Source organism: Notolepis coatsorum, assembly GCF_963971535.1.
Source record: "Notolepis coatsorum genome assembly, contig: SCAFFOLD_1981, whole genome shotgun sequence".
Taxonomy (NCBI): Eukaryota; Metazoa; Chordata; class Actinopteri; order Aulopiformes; family Paralepididae; genus Notolepis; species Notolepis coatsorum.
This window is the reverse complement of record NW_028170746.1, coordinates 10,984-33,267: the sequence shown is the minus strand read 5'-3', so window position 1 is coordinate 33,267 and position 22,284 is coordinate 10,984. Positions and strand designations below refer to the sequence as shown.

Below are 22,284 nucleotides of genomic sequence, written 5' to 3'. Positions count from 1 at the left end.
GGAGAGAGAGGGAGAGGGGGGGAGAGAGAGGGAGGGAGGGAGAGAGAGAGAGGTGGGCATGGTGGAGGCGGCCATGAAGTCATCACTCAGAGGTGAGGGGGGGGGGGGGGGGGGGGGAGGGGGGGGGAGAGCATGGTGGAGGCGGCCATGAGTCAACGCTCAGAGGTGAGGGGGGGAGAGGGGGGGAGAGGGGGGGGGGGGAGGGAGAGGGGGGAGAGAGAGGGAGGGAGGGAGAGAGAGAGAGGTGGGCATGGTGGAGGCGGCCATGAAGTCATCACTCAGAGGTGAGGGGGGAGGGGGGGGGGGGGGCGGGAGAGAGAGAGGGGGGGGGGGAGGCGGCCATGAAGTCCACGCTCAGAGGTGAGGGGGGTGGGGGGGGGAGAGAGAGAACTGGGCAACACCAGGGCTTTTGTGGGGGGGGGGGGAGAGGGGGGGGGGGCATGGTGGAGGCGGCCATGAAGTCATCACTCAGAGGTGAGGGGGGGGGGGGGGGGGGAGAGGTGGGCATGGTGGAGGTGGCCATGAAGTCATCACTCAGAGGTGGGGGGGGGGGGGGGGGGGGGGGGAAGAGGTGGGCATGGTGGAGGTGGCCATAAAGTCAGGGGGGGGGGAGAGAGGACTGGGCAACACCAGGCTTTTGCTCCCAGGTGAGACCCCAAACGCTACAAGTAGAGGGAAGCCAGTACAGGGGAAATACACACACACACTCTCTCTCTCTCTCTCGCGCGCACGCAGCGTTAGCGACGTTACCTCATACAAATGAAGTAGCAAGCTTTTGTTTTGTCTAGTCACTCTATAAAACCTGGTTAACGTAGCTATAGTTATCATCAACCCCCACTGGTACAGATGGTACAGCTTTCATATTATGCAGGCCTCGATGTCAGACGACCACACGCTCTCATCAGAAACAGTGCAATTGGTTCATAATGACCACGATCCATTGATGGAAGGTATTGGATTCTGTCAGAAAGAGACACAGTGCCCAAAGCATCAACAGCCTGACATATATATATATATATATATCAATGGACTAGTGTTGAAAGCTAGCACTAGTGAATGAATGAATGAATGAATGAATGAATTAATGAATGAATGAATGAATGAATGAATGAATTTATTCACACACACACGATATATTACATGTTACATATCTTCATGTGATACAACAACGACGCAATTGTGTGCATGCGGCATGCGGCACGGTGGTGTAGTGGTTAAACACTGTCGCCTCACAGCAAGAAGGTCCAGGGTTCGATTCCCACTTGGGGACCAGGTTTCCATGATGCCAGGTACCCAGGTGGGGTATCTCCCGGGCCTTTCTGTGTGGAGTTTGCATGTTCTCCCCCTCTGTGCTCGCAAGGGTTTCCCCCCCGATAAGATAAACCCAATGGAAAAACATGCACAACAACAGATCGCTAACGCTGTGGCGTCCTTGACGAAGACGGACAGGAGCACTTGGATTGGTACCCTGGCGCGGCCCACGTTGACGCCTGTCTGCTCCCGGCTGCCCTTGGGGGGGGGAAGGACGACGGGATGGGTTAATCGCAGAGACGAATCGCATCGGCGATCCTACAGAGACAATGCATGCGTGTGTGTTCCGGTGTGCGTGTGTGTTGAGGATAATTGCATGCCAATTAAAGACCTCTGAGCAGGTCCTGCATTATTATTATGTGCCAGGTCTCTCAAGAAGCTATTTAAAGCTTGTGGAGGGAGCCTGAACACAAATATAGACACAATATAAACAACAGAAACAATAAACACACCTACCTACTAACTGACATACAACATAGATACATAAATACAGACAATTTATATAACTAAGTTATGATTCTAATTAGAGATATGATTTAAGCAGTTCCTCTTTCAGTGATTTTTTAAAAATGTTTTAAAGGATTTAGACATTTTCAGACTCTCGTCGAGCTCGTTCCAGATCTGTGGGCCCCTGCATGCTATGCTTAGGCACATTTGAGTTTTCTCCTCTTGCCAAATATAAGATGTCTATTTCTTGTGTTGTGGATGTGCAGCGGACGGCAGACTGGGACACGCTATAAACACGCAAAACAACACATCTGGTCTGTCCACTGTGTGACTGGTCCAATGTAGCTGTGGTGGTGTTCATTTTAAATAAACATTTTCATTCATTTATTCATATACAGACAAATCCGTGTTGAAATCAGAAGTATATGATGCATTGTTGAAATGATTTCTATTGGTTAAAACCGGGACAATTTGGTAGTGAATGTTGAAAACTGGGACATATTAGCATTTTACAGATATTTGTCGAGACAAAGCTTGAAACCGGGACCGTCTGGGACGTCTGGTCGCTGTATCTATTTACCACCCGTCCTCGGGGACAGGGGCCGTGCAGAGGACCCTTCAGATGGAGGTTGGATGAGGGGAAGGTTAGAGATTAGAGGGAGGGGCGACTTGATGTGGCGTCGCCAGGTAGGGACGTGCATTCGTGAGCTCCCAAAGTTTAACTCTCATAGCTGCCTTTATCCTGTTCAATTATCTTCTATAAGCTTTACCATAGCACTCCATCAATTTACCCACCAAGCTAACCCTGCTAGCCACCAAGCTAACCCTGCTAGCCACCAAGCTAACCCTGCTAGCCACCAAGCTAACCCTGCTAGCCACCAAGCTAACCCTGCTAGCCACCAAGCTGACCCTGCTAGTCACCAAGCTAACCCTGCTAGTCACCATGCTAACCATGCTAGCTACCAAGCTAACCCTGCTAGCCACCAAGCTAATCCTGCTGGCCACCAAGCTAACACTGCTAGCCACCATGCTAACCCTGCTGGCCACCAAGCTAACCCTGCTAGCCACCAAGCTAACCCTGCTAGCCACCATGCTAACCCTGCTGGCCACCAAGCTAACCCTGCTAGCTACCAAGCTAACCCTGCTAGCCACCAAGCTAACCCTGCTAGTCATCATGCTAACCCTGCTAGCCACCAAGCTAACCCTGCTAGTCACCAAGCTAACCCTGCTAGCCACCAAGCTAACCCTGCTAGCCACCAAGCTAACCCTGCTAGCCACCAAGCTAACCCTGCTAGCCACCATGCTAACCCTGCTGGCCACCAAGCTAACCCTGCTAGCCACCATGCTAACCCTGCTAGCCACCAAGATAACCCTGCTAGCCACCATGCTAACCCTGCTAGCCACCAAGCTAACCCTGCTAGCCACCAAGCTAACCCTGCTAGTCACCAAGCTAACCATGCTAGCTACCAAGCTAACCCTGCTAGTCACCAAGCTAACCCTGCTAGCCACCAAGCTAACCCTGCTAGCCACCAAGCTAACCCTGCTAGTCACCAAGCTAACCCTGCTAGCCACCAAGCTAACCCTGCTAGCCACCAAGCTAACCCTGCTAGTGACCAAGCTAACCCTGCTAGTCACCAAGCTAACCCTGCTAGTCACCAAGCTAACCCTGCTAGTCACCAAGCTAACCCTGCTAGCCACCAAGCTAACCCTGCTAGTGACCAAGCTAACCCTGCTAGTCACCAAGCTAACCCTGCTAGTCACCAAGCTAACCCTGCTAGTCACCAAGCTAACCCTGCTAGCCACCAAGCTAACCCTGTTAGTCACCATGCTAGCTACCAAGCTAACCCTGCTAGTCACCAAGCTAACCCTGCTAGTCACCAAGTTATCCATGCTAGTCACCAAGTTATCCATGAGAGTAAGGAAGATCTGCTTGAACACTGACCACACACAAGAAGACGGCAGACATACAAACATTACTGACCGAGATTGAAGCATCGCTCTCTATCTGAACAACAAGAGCACAACAAGAGAGACGCGAGGCGCTAACAAAGACAGCGTTAATACATATTGCAGCCGCACAGAGAAAATGGAACAACAATTTTCTCTCCTGAAAGAAAAAGACTGAATCAAAACCGCAGCAGGAGGTCCTGAGGATTATTAAATCTGCCATCTTGTCAGTTTTATCAATATCTTATTAACTAAATCAATCGGTGCAAACACGGTAAAGTCAAAGCAAATGCAAACACTGATATTTTATTATTTTCAAGTTCTCAAAGTCCATTGCCATTGGTAACAGGTGCAGTGATAGATGCATTAAACTTGTCCGCATGGCAAAGTGCTGGAGAGAGAGAGAGAGAGAGAGAGAGAGAGAGAGAGAGAGAGAGAGAGAGAGAGAGAGAGAGAGAGAGAGAGAGAGAGAGAGACACACAGTTGTTTAGTACTATATTTTCACACAGCTTGAGATATAGACTGTCCATAAACACTATTCATGCACGATATAAATACCATAATATAAATATAAATACCATATATGCATATATACAATATAAATACTATATATCAGTTGAGCTTATAGGACTAGATATTACAATCCCTTAGATAATCAGCACTTTTTTGAATGGGGTAGTGGTAAAAGCTTCACTGGGGTCTTCAGGTGGGCACCCTCCTTCATTCATACAATATAAATACCATATAGAGCCGCTCTCATTGGTCTCATCATGCTTTTGCAATACATTTAATTAACGTAAAAATTCGACATATGTGACTAGATACAGACCTTGGGTCCTTTAGAGACGTTTTCAACTAATTTTTTTTACATGATATGAAAGTACAGATTCATACCTTCAAAATAAGCCATCACTTGAAAGATTTGGGGGGATCACTCTGAAACTATACAATATTCACCATGGGATAACACGCAAACGTATACATGAGAACATTTATTCTTTTTTACATGTTGGACGAGGGATAGTTACTGTCAAATGAGCCATAGTATTGTCTCCATAGCTATAATATAGATATAGCTCTGCAAACATCGTGACGCACAGTGAAAATCCCTATCTTTTAAAGCGTGGCCCATTGACTACAAGGATGGATAAAACGGCTGGCGCTGAAAGTGTTAAGGGGTTAATTGGAAGAATAAACACAAGAAAAATTTCTATTTGACCAAAATTCATATCTTTTTTCCACTGCATTCCTTTTAAAGTCCCTATAAAAAAATGTAAAGACCTAAACAAGGCAATGATGCATTTTCTTCTAATGAATCTTTGTGTCATAAGAAAGAAAAAACAGTCAAACTTACTACGCTACAGAGACCAAGGTGGCTTAAAATTCCACAATTTCCCAAAATATGATCTTGCATACATGTGGACTTGATTACACTCAGAAGACAATGAAAGCAGATGGATATCAATAGAAAAACAAGAACTGCAAACAACCCCGCTGAGTGTAGTTCCCTTTTTGGCTCATGAAAACAAACCGAGTTAACCCTTTCACTACCACACTACAGAAGCCGTCTGTAGTGTGGTAGTGAAAGGGTTAACCGTCTGTAGTGTGGTAGTGAAAAGGTTAACCTTCTGTAGTGTGGTTGTGAAAGGGTTAACCTTCTGTAGTGTGGTGGTGAAAGGGTTAACCCTTTGTCGTGTGGCAATGAAAGGGTTAACCCTATGTATTTTCACAGTGAAAGGGTTAACCCTGTGTCATGTGGCAGTGAAAGGGTTAACCCGTTGGTAGTGTGGTAGTGAAATGGTTAACCTTCTGTATCGTCGCAGTGAAAGGGTTCTGTTCCGTTAGGGGCTCTGCTTGGCATCACACTGCACTCCCTCGCGTACGTGCACGCGCACTGAATAAAATTCCACAAAATATACCTTTAATACCAGTATTAGTCTGACCACACCCCTCATCAGCTTACCTTCATAAGCAGGTGTGTGGTCACCTGCTCTCCTCCTTCTCGCTTTCACCACAAGGAAGTGCCTCGGTAGTACCCCACTTGACGTGTTGTTAGTTGAAAAGAGTTGTGACTGGTTTACATTGTGCTTAATCTTTTCTTCTCTCACATCTGTTGTACAAGAAAAGGTTGGGTCATAATGTATTCCGCGGAGAGTAGACCCGCTAGACCTACTCTTCACCACCGGTTCTCCATTCCCGCCTCCGTCGTGCGCCTCGGTGCTGGGCTGTTGCCACTCTCGTGGTTGCCGACCCAGCCCGGGAGACTGCCGGTGGATAGTTTGCCTCACCGAAGAGCCGAGGGTTCGGTGGCGTTGCTCCGGCGATGGCCTGATCTCGACTCTGGTTCCTCTGGTTCTGGGGAATCGCCCGTTGGTGAACGGGGGGTTGTTTTGGAGCCAGGGGATTTGCGACGCAAACTTTTCACGTCTGCTCGCTCGCGTCGCAAGATGGTGGCGTGCAGACGCGAACGGCCTGGGTTTGGGGAGCTGCTGGAGACCAGCGAAGATGCGTCCGGCTCGGGATTTCCGATGGAGACTGAGGACTTCATGGACGAGGCGGACGGATTTTTGTATGAGGGCCCCGTGGAGGAGAGTATCCCTCCTCAGGAGACCCCGGAGGGGGGGGAAATGGCTCCATGGGGCGCCCTGTTCGAGGATGTCGAGGAACCACCTTGGCCTCATCGGCAGGATGCCCTACTGTCGGCCACATCAGATTGTGGCTCCTTGACCAGTCGCAGCCTGCTGTATGTGAGGGATGCGGGGTCGGTGGAGGAAGGTTCGCAGGGGGAACTGCAGGCCTTGTTTCCCGAGCTCATGGCGGTAGCCGCCACCGCAAACGGTGTGCCGCTGCCGCTGCCATTGCCTGCACCTGTCCCTGATGACCTCATAGGCCATCCCTGGCAGCGTCCCCCAGTGAGAGGGGTGGACGTTGTCTACCCATTTTTCCCATCGATGGGGGCCTATGTTCGTCGGGGTCAGGCGGTGACCAACATCATGGGACTAACTCCTACCTACGTACCAGTTACGCGGGTAGCGGGGTTGGTCAAAGGTATGGGGGAGGGCGTGCCTCGGCTTGACAGTCCGATGGCCGCGCTCCTCTGTCCGGATATGGTGTGGGAACCACTATGCAAGCCGGTCCTCCAGGGGAAATCGGCTAGGCGATTGGCTTATTGGGGTGACCAGTCATTTATCGCTGGTACACAATCGCTGGCTGCGGCGTCTAACATCGCCCACCTGGCTAGATTTGTATCGGGGATAATGACGGGCGGCACGGATCTGACCGAGGTGAAATGCGATCAGATCACCCAGGCTGCGGGAGCTGTCCTACACCTTTCCCAGGTGCTGGCCATAGCCATGGGGAAAGTGCGCGCCCTGGCCACCCTGGGCCAGCGTCACCTTTGGCTGGAGCAGGCCCGTGTGCCAGAGAAGAAGAGAGCTCCTCTTCTGACGGCCGCCCTCTCCGACGCTGGCCTGTTCGGGAAGGCCCTACGGTTGATGACTTCAACATGCAGAGAGATGGCAGAGGAGAGGTCCATTCTCCAACCCCATTTTCCGCCTCCCGTCCTTGCCGGTGGAGGCAGAAGGCTTCCGCGACGTCGAGCTGTCTCCGTCGCCGCTACCACTGCCTCCGCCGCCGCTGCTGGCCCTGCCAAGAGGGCCAGGGGACGACACGGCGCTTCGGCCACCGCCGGCCCATCCCAGACCGGAGGAGACGGTAGGGAACGTCGTGTCCAGCAGACTGTAACCTACCGTCCCTCCGGGGCTCCTCGGGGTGGCAAGACTCGAGCGGCGCGAGGTGGCAGACGCCGTTAGGAGTGACTTTTTCCCCTCTGTGTCCCCTCTCCTACACCCTCCCCGGCCCCTCTATGATTTTGTGCCTTGACACGATTTAGTTATTAAATAAAAAAGTTCCCCGATGGAGGGGGACTGTGTTTTGGCCGAACAAACTGTGTGTTTCTTCAAACAAATCATATGGTGGGGTTGTGTATATATGAATCTGCCCTTTTTTACGTTGTGGGATGAGTTGTGTTGTGTTACGAGGTTAAGCAAGGTCTGCAACGTACACTCGGTAATAGGTTCTATTTAGCTTGATGCTCCACATGCAGTTAGAACTGGTGTTATTCCATTGCTTTAACTAAGTATATGTGTTTCACAATGCTGTGTTGTTTAGTTGCAGTAATACTCGTACGCACACATTTCACGGCTTAGCCGTTTACTCTCGATCAGCGTTTTTTCCTATGTACGACATAGGCAATGGGTATAGGATTCACGCACAGGCGACTTGTGTTTTGTTGTAAAACCTTTTACACATTTTGTGGGTAGCGGACATTGTATTAGCTTCGCTATGCTTTGCTTTCTACCGGAGGTTTTTCAAGATGGCTACGGTTGTTTTTCTGTGTGTAGGGATTATGGGTGTGTTTTCGGGAGGGGGTGTCGAATAAACCCCTCCTTTCCCACTTGATTGGTTTAGGGGATTTTTGATCTCTTCTGCTGAGCCAGTCAGGGCCAAGCCAGTGCTTGGCAGGGGGGGGGGGGAAGGGGTATTCTACCGCCTCCTGTTACATGACAGGATCCGGTAGGTTTTCCCCGCCCGTTGTAGCGGTGTTGCTATGGCGACGCCTTCCATGAGCTGGTGTCTTAAAGATGTCGAGGTTGGGCGTAGGGCTCACAGTTCTGCTGCGCCCGGTTTATGTGTCGAACTTGAGTCAATTGGTCACGTGACTCACAGTTTACATATCTTTTTCTTGACCATAGTCTCATGTGGGAAGGTGTTTCTGGGAGGGTCTGGTCTTACACTCTGATTAAAAAGAGTGACTGGATTGAAATCATGTGAAAAACAGGGTTTTTACTCCCAGCTGTGCAGTTGGGTCGTACGGGTGATGCCTTTTCTTTATTTTTATAAAGAGTTGAATGTGTCTATGATGGATTGGAAATGAGGGTCCCTGATGGAAACAAGACTAACGTCTTTTCTCAGGTCTGCCTCCCCTTAACCTATTGTGTGTATTGCCGTACTGGGTTTTACCCTTTCTGCAGTCTGTTGGGTAAACTTTTTCATTCATTCATTCATGGAGTTGATTGCATCTCGCCCCTCTTGTCGTTTCCCTGGGCGTCTTGGGGATTCAATATGGTGGTCTAAACGGCCTATTGTTGATGTGGGTATGTCCAAACGCACACATAGTGCTAGCTCAGGATGTGCTTTTGGGGCATTGGCTGACTGGCGCGCCTTGATTGCTTGGGTGAAACAGCGTTTTTATGAAGCAATTGGGATGGGTTTTTTTTCCTCTTCCGACACCCTGTGTGGTTGTCGATGGGTTCCCGTTCATGTCAGGGGATGATGACGGAATGGGTCTGGACATATGGGGAAGGGTCTCAGGCCCTAGGGGTGGGCCACCGGGCACGGTTCATACCGACACGTCTGGGTGGCGCCTTCTTTTTATGTTGGGATCAACACGCATATCTGCCCCTTCTCCTGGGGTTGGCAGGTCGGCGTGATTAGGGCACGGGACTGGTTCTGGTCGCGCTGGTCCAGATCAGTTGCACCCGTTGTCCGCTGGGGATGCAGATCTGCTGTTCTGGTACCCTGAGGGACTTGGGGTTTTTTCAGGGGGAAAAATGCTGGGTCGGTCCGGGTGTCACAGGGTTGAGCGTTATGGAACCCTTGTTAGGTGCGTTGTAGTCTGCACTGTCGTAATGGCTTACGGCCGTGCCGACCTGTACGCGCCCGATCTCGTCGGATCTCGGCCGCTGTGCGGGTTGGCCTTGGTTGGTACTTGGTTGGGTGACCTCCTGGGAATACCAAGTGCGGGGTGCTGGGGCTGGTCTTCCATTTTTGCGCTCTTCTCTTGCGCTTGGCGCTGAGGGGCCTGTTGGGGTGGTTTTAACCTCCTCGGGGGACCCTGTGCCCCCCGTATCACCGGGCCCGGTCCGGGGTAATGTTCGTTGACCCGTAGGCCCGGGATAGCCCTGTTGGAAACCAGAACGCAGGTGTGTTTTTGGGGTTTCTTTCCTGAGGGGTTATGGGTAGGGATGGGTATCGTTAGGATTTTATCGATACTACTACTCTTATCGATACTGCTTAACGGTTCGGTACTTTATCGATACTCTTATCGGTTCTTTTTGATTATTTTTTTATGATTTTTATATTTGCAGTTGAGAGCATTGGTCATCTCCCTACAGTAAAGATTAGAAATGATTGAATTATTGTAAATTTGTGTGGAGTGGTGGGAATAGCTGCTTCAATAATAACTTATAACAACAACAGACAAGTTAGACAACTATGTATACAAAAATAACGATATACAGTACACTGAACGATTAGTTGTTACCTAAAGTCCTTGGACTCCACTGTAGAGAACGGGTGCAGGCCTTTGACAACAAACTTTGTCACAGCCCTGTGACACTCGTTCACCCTATCCTCTGTCATCTTTCCTCTAGCTGCTAGGGGGGAGAAAGGACTTTGGGTGGTGGAGGTAGAGGGAGGATGTGTGGTGGCTCTGGGCTCACTGGCCTGGGACACATTGGTGGCTGACGCCTCAGCTTGACGATCTATAAAAAGTTTTTAGATTGTAGTATTTGTAGCTAAACAATTATTTTGTTTATTAGCCTATTTGTAATAATTCGTTATTAGCCTAGGAAACTCCGTATCTTGGCTTACCGGCTGCAGTGGACGTGGATGCAGATGGACCACTGCGCGCAAGGCAGTCGAATACGGCGCATTTCTGCACGCTAATATCATGTTTTGCCAACAAATGTTTTGATAGGTTGCTCGTATTGCCACCCTTACTGGCAAATGTTTTGTTGCACTTGTGGCAACGTGCATTGTCGGCATTGACCCTTGTAAAGTATATCCATACTTTAGAACGCTTCGCTCTATCCGCCAGGATCACGACTCAGTGCATGCAGAGCTGCTGTCTGTGTGCAGCGCGCTATAGCACGGGGCGTCGGGGACAGCGCTTTCATTAAGGAGTACCCGTATGTAGTACCCGTATGTCTATGTGTAGCACTAGCGAGCGACTCGCGAGGAGTGTGTGTAATAATTGACTCGCTGGCTGTGGCTCGCTTCTCGTGCAGAGACAGAGAGAGGATCGTTCGCAACTTTTAAATAATAATAATAATAATAATTTCTCTAGAGTATCGATAGCAGTACCGAGGACGTCGGAGCTTATAAATACTCCGGTATTTTCTAATATAGTACCGGTTCCCGTTCAAAACCGGGGTCCGGGGGGCATCCCTAGTTATGGGACCAACCATTGCATGGGGTAATGCCTAGGTGGTTGGTTCTCTGGTGTGTTGCTGCAGTGTCAACTCCCGGTTTCTCCGGTTGAGGGTGCCCCTGCACGTTCATGACGTCTGCCAATCGTATCGGCCTTCTCTATGGAGGCTTGGTTATGCCAGCATACGCCCCTTCCGCCGGGGCGGCTGTTTTCAGCTGTCCTTTCTGGCGCCTGCCTCGTCCGCAGTCTCCAGGCTTGGGTTGACAGCCTGTTGCCTGGTTTTTTTTCCCGGTGCACTGCCTGCTTCCGTTGGTTAACTCTTGTGTGTTACGACCATGCTGTCTGCCTGTTGCAGGGCCTGTGTTCCAGGCGGTGTACTGTTGGGAAGGACAGGGCCCGCTCGGCTGAGGGGCCTTTGTCCGAATACGCTGGCGATGTGGGGGGCGGGGTCACTAGGTGCCCACCTGGTGGGGTCTTGATGCTGGCATCATGGACTTCTCCGGGCCCCCATTCCAGGGAGTCCAGTCCTTTTGGTGGGTCTGGGTCTTCCTTCGCGCTCCGCTGCTACGGCCTTGCCACGGGGTTGGGTTTGCCCTTGATCCCGTGATTCTGGGGGCAGTAACGAGGTTGTTTCCTACGTTCGTTCCCGGGTGGCATGCGGGTTGTGCGTGGGTGTAGTCGTGGGGTCAAGCCACGGTCTGCTCACCCTGTGCGTTGAGTTGCTTGAGTGCCTCTTCGCACGGTCGGGTCCGTCGCCCTCCCGTGAAGCCCCTAATAGGGGGGATGCCCTCCATTAAGGGGGGTCGGGGGGGCTCGGCCCTCCCTGTTCTGATGGTTGTGGGGGGCTGTCAGCGGGGTGTATTTGTCAGCCAGCGGCTCCGCTTGGCCTCCCTTTGTGCAGTGTGATGCCAAGCAGAGCCCCTAACGGAACAGAACGTTAGGTTATAGCTATAACCAAGTTCTGTTAGTTAGGGGCGACGCTTGGCATCAGACGGCCGCTGCAGCCCTTGACCTCACCTTGTGGTGAAAGCTTGGGTAGGAGGAGAGCAGGTGACCACACACCTGCTTATGAAGGTAAGCTGATGAGGGGTGTGGTCAGACTAATACTGGTATTAAAGGTATATTTTGTGGAATTTTATTCAGTGCGCGTGCACGTACGCGAGGGAGTGCAGTGTGATGCCAAGCGTCACCCCTAACTAACAGAACTTGGTTATAGCCATAACCTAACGTTAACCCTTTGGTAGTGTGGCAGTCAAAGGGTTAACCTCATGTATCGCCACAGTGAAAGGGTTAACTCGTTGTTAGTGTGGTAGTGAAAGGGTTAACCTTCTGTATCGTCACAGTGAAAGGGTTAACCCTTTGGTAGTGTGGCAGTGAAAGGGTTACATTTCCAACAAGCCAACAGTACAAAACACGTCAGGCCCCCAGCAGGAGCCCCGCTGCATTCTGGGTCGGAGAAATGCTCCACGATGGAACAAATATTCCAAATCCCCTCGCAGCCGGACTCAAACGCTGGGCGGAGAGTTGGGGGGCTTGTGGGAATGTGTGAAACTATTCTAGTTATTTATTCTTTTACTGTTTTCTTTCTCTGTTTTTCTTTTTGTCTTTGTGCTGTGACTGCATTTCCACCAATTAAAAAAAAATCATCGGAAGAGATCAAGAGGGAAAGAAAAACAATAATAACTAAATAGATACAAAGGAAAGAGTGGGTGGGATTGAATCGGAAGTGAGAATGTGTGTGAATAAGGAGAGCTGGAGGCGGAGAGGAGGAGGAGGAGAGGAGGAAAGGGAGAGAAGGAGAGGGGGAGAGGGAGAGGAGGTGGAGGAGAGGAGGAGGAGGAGGAGAGGAGGAGGAGAGGAGGAAAGGGAGAGAAGGAGAGGAGGCGGAGGAGAGGGGGAGAGAGGGAGAGGAGGAGAAGGAGAGGAGGTGGAGGAGAGGAGGAGAGGGAGAGAAGGAGAGGAGGAGGAGGAGGAGGAGGAGGAGAGGGAGAGAAGGAGAGGAGGCGGAGGAGAGGGGGGAGAGGGAGAGGAGGAGAAGGAGAGGAGGTGGAGGAGAGGGGGAGAGGGAGAGGAGGAGAAGGAGAGGAGGTGGAGGAGAGGAGGAGAGGGAGAGAAGGAGAGGAGGAGGAGGAGGAGGAGGAGGAGGAGGAGGAGGAGGAGAGGGAGAGAAGGAGAGGAGGCGGAGGAGAGGGGGAGAGGGAGAGGAGGAGAAGGAGAGGAGGTGGAGGAGAGGAGGAGAGGGAGAGAAGGGGAGGAGGAGGAGGAGAGGGAGAGAAGGAGAGGAGGCGGGGGAGAGAAGGAGAGGAGGCGGAGGAGAGGGGGAGAGGGAGAGGAGGAGAGGGAGAGAGAGAGCAGAGAGAGAGCAGAGAGAGAGCGAGAGCAGAGAGAGAGAGCAGAGAGAGAGAGAGAGCAGAGAGAGAGAGAGGGAGCGAGAGAGAGAGCAGAGAGAGAGAGACAGAGCAGAGAGAGAGAGAGAGCAGAGAGAGAGAGAGGAGAGAGAGAGAGCAGAGAGAGAGAGAGAGAGAGAGAGAAGATAGAGAGAGAGAGAGAGAGAGAGAGAGCAGAGAGAGAGAGAGAGAGAGAGAGAGAGAGAGAGAGAAAGAGAGAGAGAGAGCAGAGAGAGAAAGAGAGAGAGCAGAGAGAGAGAGAGAGAGAGAGAGACACCCGAGCTGTTTCATACACTTAGGGCTCCAGGATCCAAAAAGGGTTTGCGCTGCTTTTTCCTGAAACTCTGAAACTCAGTTTGCTGTAATCCACAGAGGAGGCGCAACGGGTGAAACGAGGTGGCAACTGTGTTCGTGATTAAATGAGGTCATAGGGGCGGAACATGTCCCCATTCTATACAAATGAGCCTCGTCCAAAAATGCTCCCTATCCACAAAGGCCGGCGTCAATTGCACGATTGCTACGCAACTTACGGTCTTCACAGACATGGTGGTAACTAAGCGCAAAGCCCTAAACGCTAAGGCCGTGTTCACATCTGAAAGTCCACGGATAGTCCGTCTGAAATAAAAAATAAACAAATAAACATTTAAAATAACTAACCCCTAACTAACCTTACTGTCATGCAGCACATGTCCTAATATACTAACCTACACTGTAACACTCAACACTTTGATGAACATTGTTGATGACTTGTCATACAGAACTTGTAAGTCGCTTTGGATAAAAGCGTTTCAGCTAAATGACTACATGTAAATGTATGCGTGTGTGTGTGTGTGTGTGTGTGTGTGTGTGTATGCCTGTGTGTGTGTGTGTATGCCTGTGTATGTGTGTGTGTGTGTGTGTGTGTGTCTGTGTGTGTATGCCTGTGTGTGTGTGTGTATGCCTGTGTGTGTGTGTGTGTATGCCTGTGTGTGTGTGTGTGTCTCCTCCACAGACACACTGGAGCCCACCTATCAGCAGCTGCAGAAGATGAAGCTGGACAAGAGCCCGTTCGTGGTGGTGTCTGTGATTGGCCAGGAGCTGCTGACGCACGGCTTCCACGGCGCGGCCGTGGTGGTGCTGGAGGCGGGGCTAAAGATCGGCACGTGCTCGCTGAAGCTGAGGGGCTCGGTCTTCTCCGCGCTGAGCTCCGCCTACTGGTCGCTAGGCAACGCCGAGAAGAGTACCGGCTACATGCAGCAAGACATGGAGGTGGCGAAGACGCTAGGTACGGGGGGGGGGGGGCAAGACGCTAGGTATGGGGGGGGGGGGGGGGGGGGGGGGGGGCAAGACGCTAGGTACGGGGGGGGGGGGGCAAGACGCTAGGTACGAGGGGGGGGGGGGGCAAGACGCTAGGTACGAGGGGGGGGGGGGGGGCAAGACGCTAGGTACGAGGGGGGGGGGGGGCCAAGACGCTAGGTACGAGGGGGGGGGGGGCAAGACGCTAGGTACGAGGGGGGGGGGGGCCAAGACGCTAGGTACGAGGGGGGGGGGGCAAGACGCTAGGTACGAGGGGGGGGGGGGGGCCAAGACGCTAGGTACGAGGGGGGGGGGGGGGCCAAGACGCTAGGTACGAGGGGGGGGGGGGGGCAAGACGCTAGGTACGGGGGGGGGGGGGCAAGACGCTAGGTACGAGGGGGGGCCAAGACGCTAGGTACGAGGGGGGGGGCAAGACGCTAGGTACAGGGGGGGGGGGCAAGACGCTAGGTACGGGAGGGGGGGGTCAAAGTTTGGGAAGTGAACAACGCGCATCCTTGGGCCGCTTTTGTCTGGACGGAGACAAGCAGGGGGGGGGGGAGCAGGGGGGGGGGTTCTTGAATGGACTGTAAACATCAAAGAGAAGGCAGCAGTGGACGCTCAGCGTCGGTAATTGATTTCTCTCTGCAGTCTGACACAGAGCTGTGTGCACAGTGTGCTGAGGGGGTCTGGTCATTTGTCATCATTTCTGAGAAGAAATTAGTCAGTTGGCAGTCGGCGCAATCCGAGCTGGAAGCGTATAATTATTATTCTATTAAGCTTCCAATAGAATAGAAGTGTGTCCCACTGTGCCCGAATGCATGATCTGTGACTCAACACACCCCCTCGGGCTGCTCAACGAACAATGAACGCTACACAACAACCATCAAACGCACATAGCACACACATCCACACGCACACACTCACTTTAAACAAACACACTGTAGCACCCACTCCCCACACTTTATATTTATTGATGAAGGATTGCACTACAACTCGTACACCTTACTGTAAATTGTACCTAAATTGTACCTCATCCCATTTCTGCTTTGCACTATATAGTATTGTATTAGTACACTGCACAGTATTGTATATTATATGGTAACTCAGTTACGTCTATTCTGCATCGAACATTGTACATATGTCTATACTGAACACTGTGACCTCATTTTCTACTTCTAATTTACATGCTATACTATGTTATTTGATACTTATCTTGTCTAGCACAGTCTCTGGAGCGTAACAGTAAGAAGCATTTTGTATGAAAGTATTCTGTACTTCTGTATGACAACTATTAAAGAAACTTGAACTTGAAACTTGAAACGTAGTGCCTCCTGACTGTAATAATAATAATAATAATAAATTGTATTTGTAGTGCATTTTTCGTTCACTAGGATCCCAAAGTGCTACACAGGGTTAAAACATAGTTAAAAAGTTAATTATTAATAAAAAATTAAATACAGAATAAAAATAAAATTTAAATAGAACATAGTTAAAAACATAGTATAAACAGAAAATTAAAGACAACAGCACAAGAAAAAAATAATATCACAAAAAAAAAGAATGCCAGGGCGGTCAGGTGGCGTAGCGGAGATTGCGCTCGTCACCAATGCAAGAGGCTGCGGTCTCGACTCCCCAAGTCAGCATTGCCTGTGGCTTGGGCCGATCGTCATACTAACTCGTTTGGCTGGGTTAGGGGGAGGGAAAGTCGTGGGTGGTGAACTGGCGTTGTGGACAGCGACGCCTACAGGTCAGGTCTGGGCGCCTGCTCAGCGGAGGCAGGACTTGAGGAAGGCAGCGTGACCTCCCACGCGTTACACTTCACCAATGAGAGTCCTCGCTGCCAGGTGAAAAGAGAGCCACTGGCTGTCGCCGCACGTGTCGGAGGAAGCATGTGGTGGACTTCAGGGTTCCCTCGTACCGACCAGTAGGAGAACATGCGCACAACAACCAGGTAGGGGAGGGGGTTGGCATAACGACTAAATTGGGATGGGGAGAAAACATAAAACTCGGAGAAAGAGAGGATACATTTTTTTTTTTAAAGAATGCTAACAATCAAAGGCCTTTTCAAAACAGATCTCAAGCCTGTGTGGTGCCCTCAGCTGGATGGGGAGAAAAAATAATCCCTTTTCTTTTACGCACACTTAATAATAATCCCGCCCCTTGTGCCCCCCCCCCCCCCGGGCAGGTGACCAATCGGGTGAGTGCCGCGCCCACGGGAACCTGGGCTCCGCCTTCTTCTCCAAGGGCAGTTACAGGGAGGCACTGACCAATCACAGACACCAGCTGGTGCTCGCCATGAAGCTGAAGGACAGAGAGGTGGGTGAGCTTTTTATCTGTATGTGTGTGTGTGAGTGTGTGTGTGTGTGAGTGTGTACAGTGTGACTTGATTGGTCAAGAGATTCACTGTAGTCTTGAATCCCCGTGACTTGATTGGTCAAGAGATTCACTGTAGTCTTGAATCCCTGTGACTTGATTGGTCAAGAGATTCACTGTAGTCTTGAATCCCTGTGACTTGATTGGTCAAGAGATTCACTGTAGACTTGAATCCCCGTGACTTGATTGGTCAAGAGATTCACTGTAGACTTGAATCCCTGTGACTTGATTGGTCAAGAGATTCACTGTAGACTTGAATCCCCGTGACTTGATTGGTCAAGAGATTCACTGTAGACTTGAATCCCCGTGACTTGATTGGTCAAGAGATGATCAAGGTCAGATATCCATGAATCTCAGAACCCTCCCACTGTGGGGCCTCCGGCAGGTTGTGGGTTCGAATCCGGCTTATAACTTCAGTTGGATGTCCCCCTTCTCTCTTTCTCTCTCTCTCTCTCTATCTATCTCTCTCTCTCTCTCTCTCTCTCTCTCTCTCTCTCTCTCTCTCTCTCTCTCTCTCTCTCTCTCTCTCTCTCTCTCTCTCTCTGTTCCCCCTCTCTCTCTCTCTCTCTCTCTCTCTCTCTCTCTCTCTCTCTCTCTCTCTCTCTCTCTCTCTCTCTCTCTCTCTGTCCAATAAAAGCAGCGATAGAATCATTAAAAGATCATTCTTAGAAAAAGAGATATCCTTCCGTTCACTCCGGCTTATTTATTAGTGAGTTAGTATCTTTATCATTATTATTGCACTCTGTGTGTCTCTTTCCCCCTCTCTCTCCCTCTCTCTATATATCTCTCTCTCTCTCTCTCCAGTTGTATTCCTAGCCTCAGGCCCGCTGCTGAACTCACTTTCTCTCTTCTGAATCATTTTGGAGGGTTGTGAAAAGCATAGTTAATGAGACGTCTGTCACAGACTGTGGGTCTTTTAAGCCTTTCACTGCCACACTACAGAAGGTTAACCCTTTACTATCACACTACCGACGGGTGTGATAGTAAAGGGTTAACCTTCTGTAGTGTGGGGGCGGCTAGGTGGTGTAGTGGGCAAGGCGCTCGCCACCAACGCTGGAGACGCTGGGTTCGAATCCAGCTCTCTGCGTTGCTACCAGCTTGGCTGGTCGTTCACACTAACACAATTGGCAGTGTTAGGGGTGGGAAAGCTGATCGGTGGGTCCTTTTTTTTAAATACAGAAAAGGATCACTAAAGTGCTATCTGTTGCAGCTGCACTGTTCTCCATAAAAATAGCATATTTGGATAAGTTTGACAATTTCTCAAAAACAGAAAATCATGTATTTTTTTTAAATACAGAAAAGGATCACCAAGTTACCATTTCTCAAAAAATATAAATAAATACAGAAAATAAGCACTTGTTCACTCAGTGGACATTTCTAGCTCAATGCGAGGTCCGCTGCTGCTGGCTAATAATACGGTCAATACGTGGGGAGATCTTTGACAAGGCAACACACGCATGTCATCATCAAGGCTCAACTTGGCCCTATATTTTGTTTTCAGAGCTGTCATGGATGAAAAGCCAGCTTCACACAGATATGTGGGGCTGAATGGTATCAATACCTTAACTGCAGCATCATGAGATACTTGGTACTCAGCACCACACTCTGAAACTAGCTCTCTAGGTGGTATCAGATGAGATTTCAATGAGTTCTTCCAAGAGTTTGGATGGAGATGTGTCAGGAAGCTTTGTCTCAATGTTGTCTGTAAAGTTTTTTTTTTATCCAGAGTAACTTGGTGATCCTTTTCTGTGTTTTATTAAATAATGATTTTCAGATTTTTAGAAATGGTCAAACTTATCCAAATATGGTATTTTCATGGAAAACAGTGCAGCTGCAACAGATAGCATTTTAGGGATAATTTTCTGTAATCCAAAAAGAATTTGGATTCACTATAAAGTGCCTGTTCACTATAAAGTGCCACGTTTTGATATATTGAGCTTTAAACTTTAAGTAAAATTTTTGGAACACGCAACCTAAAACACCTTCCTCTCCCAAACCGTTCCTGCAATTGTTTTATGTTGCATGATGATCATGGATACATTTATTATGTATTGTATTTTTTATGTTTAAATATCAACATAATCTGTCTGTCCACCCTCAGTACATTTACTATCAATATAATATAGTAGTCTGACTTCATCATCTTTTCAAACGCACACACATAGAGGGAGAATGCCCCCCCCCCCTTCCTTCCCAGTCATCCTTCCAAGTCCCCACCCTGCTGTTCTCTGTCGCTCTGAACAGGGCTTTAGCTTGTTGTTAGCTTATGGTAACGGGACATTAATTCCGGTCTTAAACACAACGTGGTCATAAAGGAATGGCAAGGATTGCAAAGCATGTTATATGCATTTGACCCGTTGCGGAATAAAACAGCAGGGATTTGTTTTGGGTCGCAAAAACACTACCCTTGCTGTGTTTCAATGTCCGCGTTCCAGATCCAGACGCTACTACTGCTGAGCTGAGAGACGCTACTGCTCAGCCTGCTGTGTGGAGATGCATCCTATTGGCTGTGTGCTGGAGCGGATATGAGTCACGACACCACGGATTTTCAAAATAAGAGTATCATAATGACCTTAATGTTGCTAGCTTTCGGAGCCTATTTAATATAGCTGGAGCTGCGCGTGGGCATAAATGAGACCCGCTATAGGATTTTCAAAATAAGACTGTTGTCATTCTATATTTTTAAAGAACATTGCCAGGCATCTCGCGGAACCCCAGGCAGCTCTCCGCGGAACCCCTGTGTGCCGCGGAACCCCTGTTGAGAACCGCTGGTCTAGGGGTGTAAACAGGGAGTGGATGGTAGTGTACGGATGACTATACGCGGGTGCCGGCGCGGGGCGGCGCGGGTTTGAATCCCCGTGTTTCTAATTTTTTTTTTTTTTTTATTATTTATAAAATGAAATAAGAGTTCTAAATGGCTAATTTTGTGTATCAAATAATAATAGTTATGTTATGTATTGTATTTTTATTGGTGTTTTTGTTATTAAACACCACCTCACGTTACATACAAAACTAAATCTCCTTCTAAGACACAGACTCCAAAAAAGCTGGTTCTTTTTTTTTATCATTTTATTTTTCAAACATATTGAAGTACAGTACAGTAACCATCAGAACAGCAGTTATAATGTAGTCAGTCAAGTCAAGATTTCAGAATTGTATTAAAACACACACACTAATTACAAGATACAAGATACAAGGTTACAGGTTATCAACTAACAAGGGTTAAATGCAGATATTGTATTTTCTCCCAGGTTATCAACTGGCATTACTATTTTTTTGAAACACTTGATTGCAGAGCACCACGGGTTATTCAAGCAAGTGTTTGCATATTCTATATTGAGTGAAATCTATTCTATATTGAGTGAACTACAACTCCATATTGAGGGAATTACAACTCTATATTGATTAAAATAACACTCCATATTGAGGGAATTATAACTCTATATTGATAGAGCGACATTGTGCAATAAACAAGTAAACAAAGTAGGGCATATCGGTATCTGTACATGAGTTATTTACAGAGCATGGTAGGACATGCTAGGTCCTGTCTTTATGTACACTGCTATACAATGCTATATTATACAATCTCAAGTTCTACTATACTATTAACTGGCTGCCCTGATTGATTCATTAAATGAATTCACTCAAACAGTATGGGAGCCTTTTCCTCGGATCCTCTGATTGCGGGTTCCTCAAACGTTCATTAACCCAATCACGAACTGCATGCCAGTTGCAAACATTATAGCGTGCTCTAACTTTCTCAATCAACATCATTCTGAGGTTAAGAGGTAAAGCATGTTTCCCCCGTTTACCATTCCAGTTGACTTTATGAGCCCACTTTTGGTAGGTTTTAAAGTCAACAAGCAACATGAACATACGCGCGGGAATTATAACTCTATATTGAGGCAATTACTGGTACTACTCTTATACAGAGTAAAATACAACTCTATTGATGGAATCACAACTCTATACAGAGTAAAATACAACTCTGTGTTGAGTGAAATGATGTTAGAGTTGTTTTTACTTTATGCTTTTTTGGAGTATGGAGTGTTATTTTAATCAATATAGAGTTGTAATTCCCTCAATATGGAGTTGTAGTTCACTCAATATAGAATAGATTTCACTCAATATAGAATATGCAAACACTTGCTTGAATAATCTCTTCGAATGGAATGCAGCATTAGTCTTGCACCACTGCATCCTTTGGTCCCGGCGTGTGGCTCACCTGAAGATGGCCAAGCTGAGCGACCACAGCACCATCGGCCTCCGCAGGTTCAGCTTGGGCCTCTCCCTCATGAAGTACTGCCCGCCGAATATGATGGCGGCATACAGGCCGCAGAACATGAAGGACTTGCTCCTGAAGTGGGACAGAACACACACAGAACATGGAAGATTTACTATGGAAGTGGGACAGAACACACACAGAACATGGAAGATTTACTACGGAAGTAGGATAGAACACACACAGAACATGGAAGATTTACTACGGAAGTGGGACAGAACACACAGAACATGGAAGATTTACTATGGAAGTGGGACAGAACACACACAGAACATGGAAGATTTACTACGGAAGTAGGATAGAACACACAGAACATGGAAGATTTACTACTGAAGTGGGACAGAACACACACAGAACATGGAAGATTTACTACGGAAGTGGGACAGAACACACAGAACATGGAAGATTTACTATGGAAGTGGGACAGAACACACACAGAACATGGAAGATTTACTACTGAAGTGGGACAGAACACACACAGAACATGGAAGATTTACTACTGAAGTGGGACAGAACACACAGAACATGGAAGATTTACTATGGAAGTAGGACAGAACACACACAGAACAACTGTATATATTCTCTTTTAGAAACTGTCTATATATATAGACAGAGTTGTCTGTATATCCTGTATGTCATAAATGTCTGGATGTAACAGTAGTGTACAGTATATCTGTATGTTGTGTATGTCATAAATGTCTGGGGACCCTGATGTAAACAAGACGAAAATCTTTCTCTGGTCTGCATCCCCTTAACAATTGTGTGTATTGAGCTGTACTGTACTGTACCCATTCTGCAATCTGTTAATACACTTTTCAATCAATCAATCAATCAATCAATCAATCAATCAATCAATCAATCAATCAATTTAAAATGGGGGACCCTGATGTAAACAAGACGAAAGTCTTTCTCTGGTCTGTATTGTACCCATTCTGCAATCTGTTAAAGTTTTCAATCAATCAATATATCGTTTAGTAACGTTAGCTAGCTAGCTAGTGATTGATCGATTGAAAACTTTATTAACAGATTGCAGAATGGGTACAATACAA

At 48.5% G+C, this 22,284-nt stretch overlaps 1 protein-coding gene across 1 annotated transcript; it reads left to right on the top strand.

Moving 5' to 3' along the window:
- Positions 1-58: 58 nt before the first annotated feature.
- Positions 59-20,785, top strand: LOC311248452 (tetratricopeptide repeat protein 28-like; the record flags this gene model as incomplete). Its single annotated transcript, XM_084339328.1, has 4 exons — positions 59-92; positions 14,297-14,569; positions 16,766-16,896; positions 20,774-20,785. The coding sequence occupies 4 exons, from the start codon at positions 59-61 to the stop codon at positions 20,783-20,785; spliced, it is 450 nt and encodes a 149-aa protein (XP_084195454.1).
- Positions 20,786-22,284: the final 1,499 nt, after the last annotated feature.